Here is an 820-nt window from a genome sequence, read left to right on the forward strand (position 1 = left end):
GAAAGGGGGGATGCCCAGTGCCGGGTGAGTCAGGGCTGCCCGGAGCCCCGCTGCAGCCCCCCCAGGGCTCCCACTCTTCTCCATGGCCAGGTGGCATTGGTGCCGCCCGGCTGCGGCCGCTTACCTCCCTGTGCAGCTGGCTCCAGCAATCCAGCCAGGAGGAGTAGGTGGGTGCGTAGGGGAGGAGGCCCCCGGCCAGCCTGGGGATGACAGGGGAATTATTTCCAGCCAGGGTGGTCGGACCCATCCCCTCTGCAGCTCCATGCTGGGCTGAACCCCAAAACGGCCCTTTCAAGCCCGGGCTCCCGTGCTACTGATGAGGGATTGACCCCACAGTGAGTTTGAAACCTCTCCGCCACCTGAGGGCTTTGGAGAGGGCAGTTTCGGGAGCTGATCCAGCATGGTGGGACGTGGCCATCACCTGCGCCAGCCCCCCCAGGCAGGGGCTTGCCCTCGCAGGGGGGTAGGAGGCAGCAGCAGACTCACCCGCAGTTATTAACGGCCATCAGGTTGGAGACCAGCACGAAGGGGTAGGTCAGCATGCTGGCGAAGAACTGCAAGGGAGAGCAGGGCTGGTGGGCAGCAGCCCCTGCAGGGATCCCCCTGCTTCCCTCCAGGTGGGGAAAACAAAGCCCAAAAGAGCCCCAGGGACCGCCCCGGGTGGGAACCCTCTCCCACAGGCTCCATGAGGGTGTCCACACACACACACGCACACGTGCAGGCTGTGCTCACCCCAGTGACTGCCTGTGAGTAGCTCTTCATCTCAGCCATGGTCGAGACCTGCAGGAGGAGAAGAGGCACCTTCAGCCCCCACAGAGCC

The 820-nt window shown here is 64.9% G+C and overlaps 1 protein-coding gene across 1 annotated transcript in view; it reads right to left on the minus strand.

Annotated features, from left to right (window-relative positions):
* Positions 1–820, minus strand: part of FNBP4 (formin binding protein 4) — a gene marked incomplete at both ends in the record, with an annotated part of 31232 nt that overhangs the window by 1866 nt on the left and 28546 nt on the right. The window contains 3 exons of the mRNA XM_035891704.1: positions 47–200; positions 487–554; positions 733–781. Coding sequence (XP_035747597.1) covers positions 47–200; positions 487–554; positions 733–781 — 271 coding nt within the window. The remainder of the gene's footprint in view (positions 1–46; positions 201–486; positions 555–732; positions 782–820) is intronic.

This window comes from Egretta garzetta, unplaced genomic scaffold (assembly GCF_000687185.1).
Source record: "Egretta garzetta isolate BGI_Z169 unplaced genomic scaffold, ASM68718v1 scaffold1433, whole genome shotgun sequence".
Lineage (NCBI taxonomy): Eukaryota > Metazoa > Chordata > Aves > Pelecaniformes > Ardeidae > Egretta > Egretta garzetta.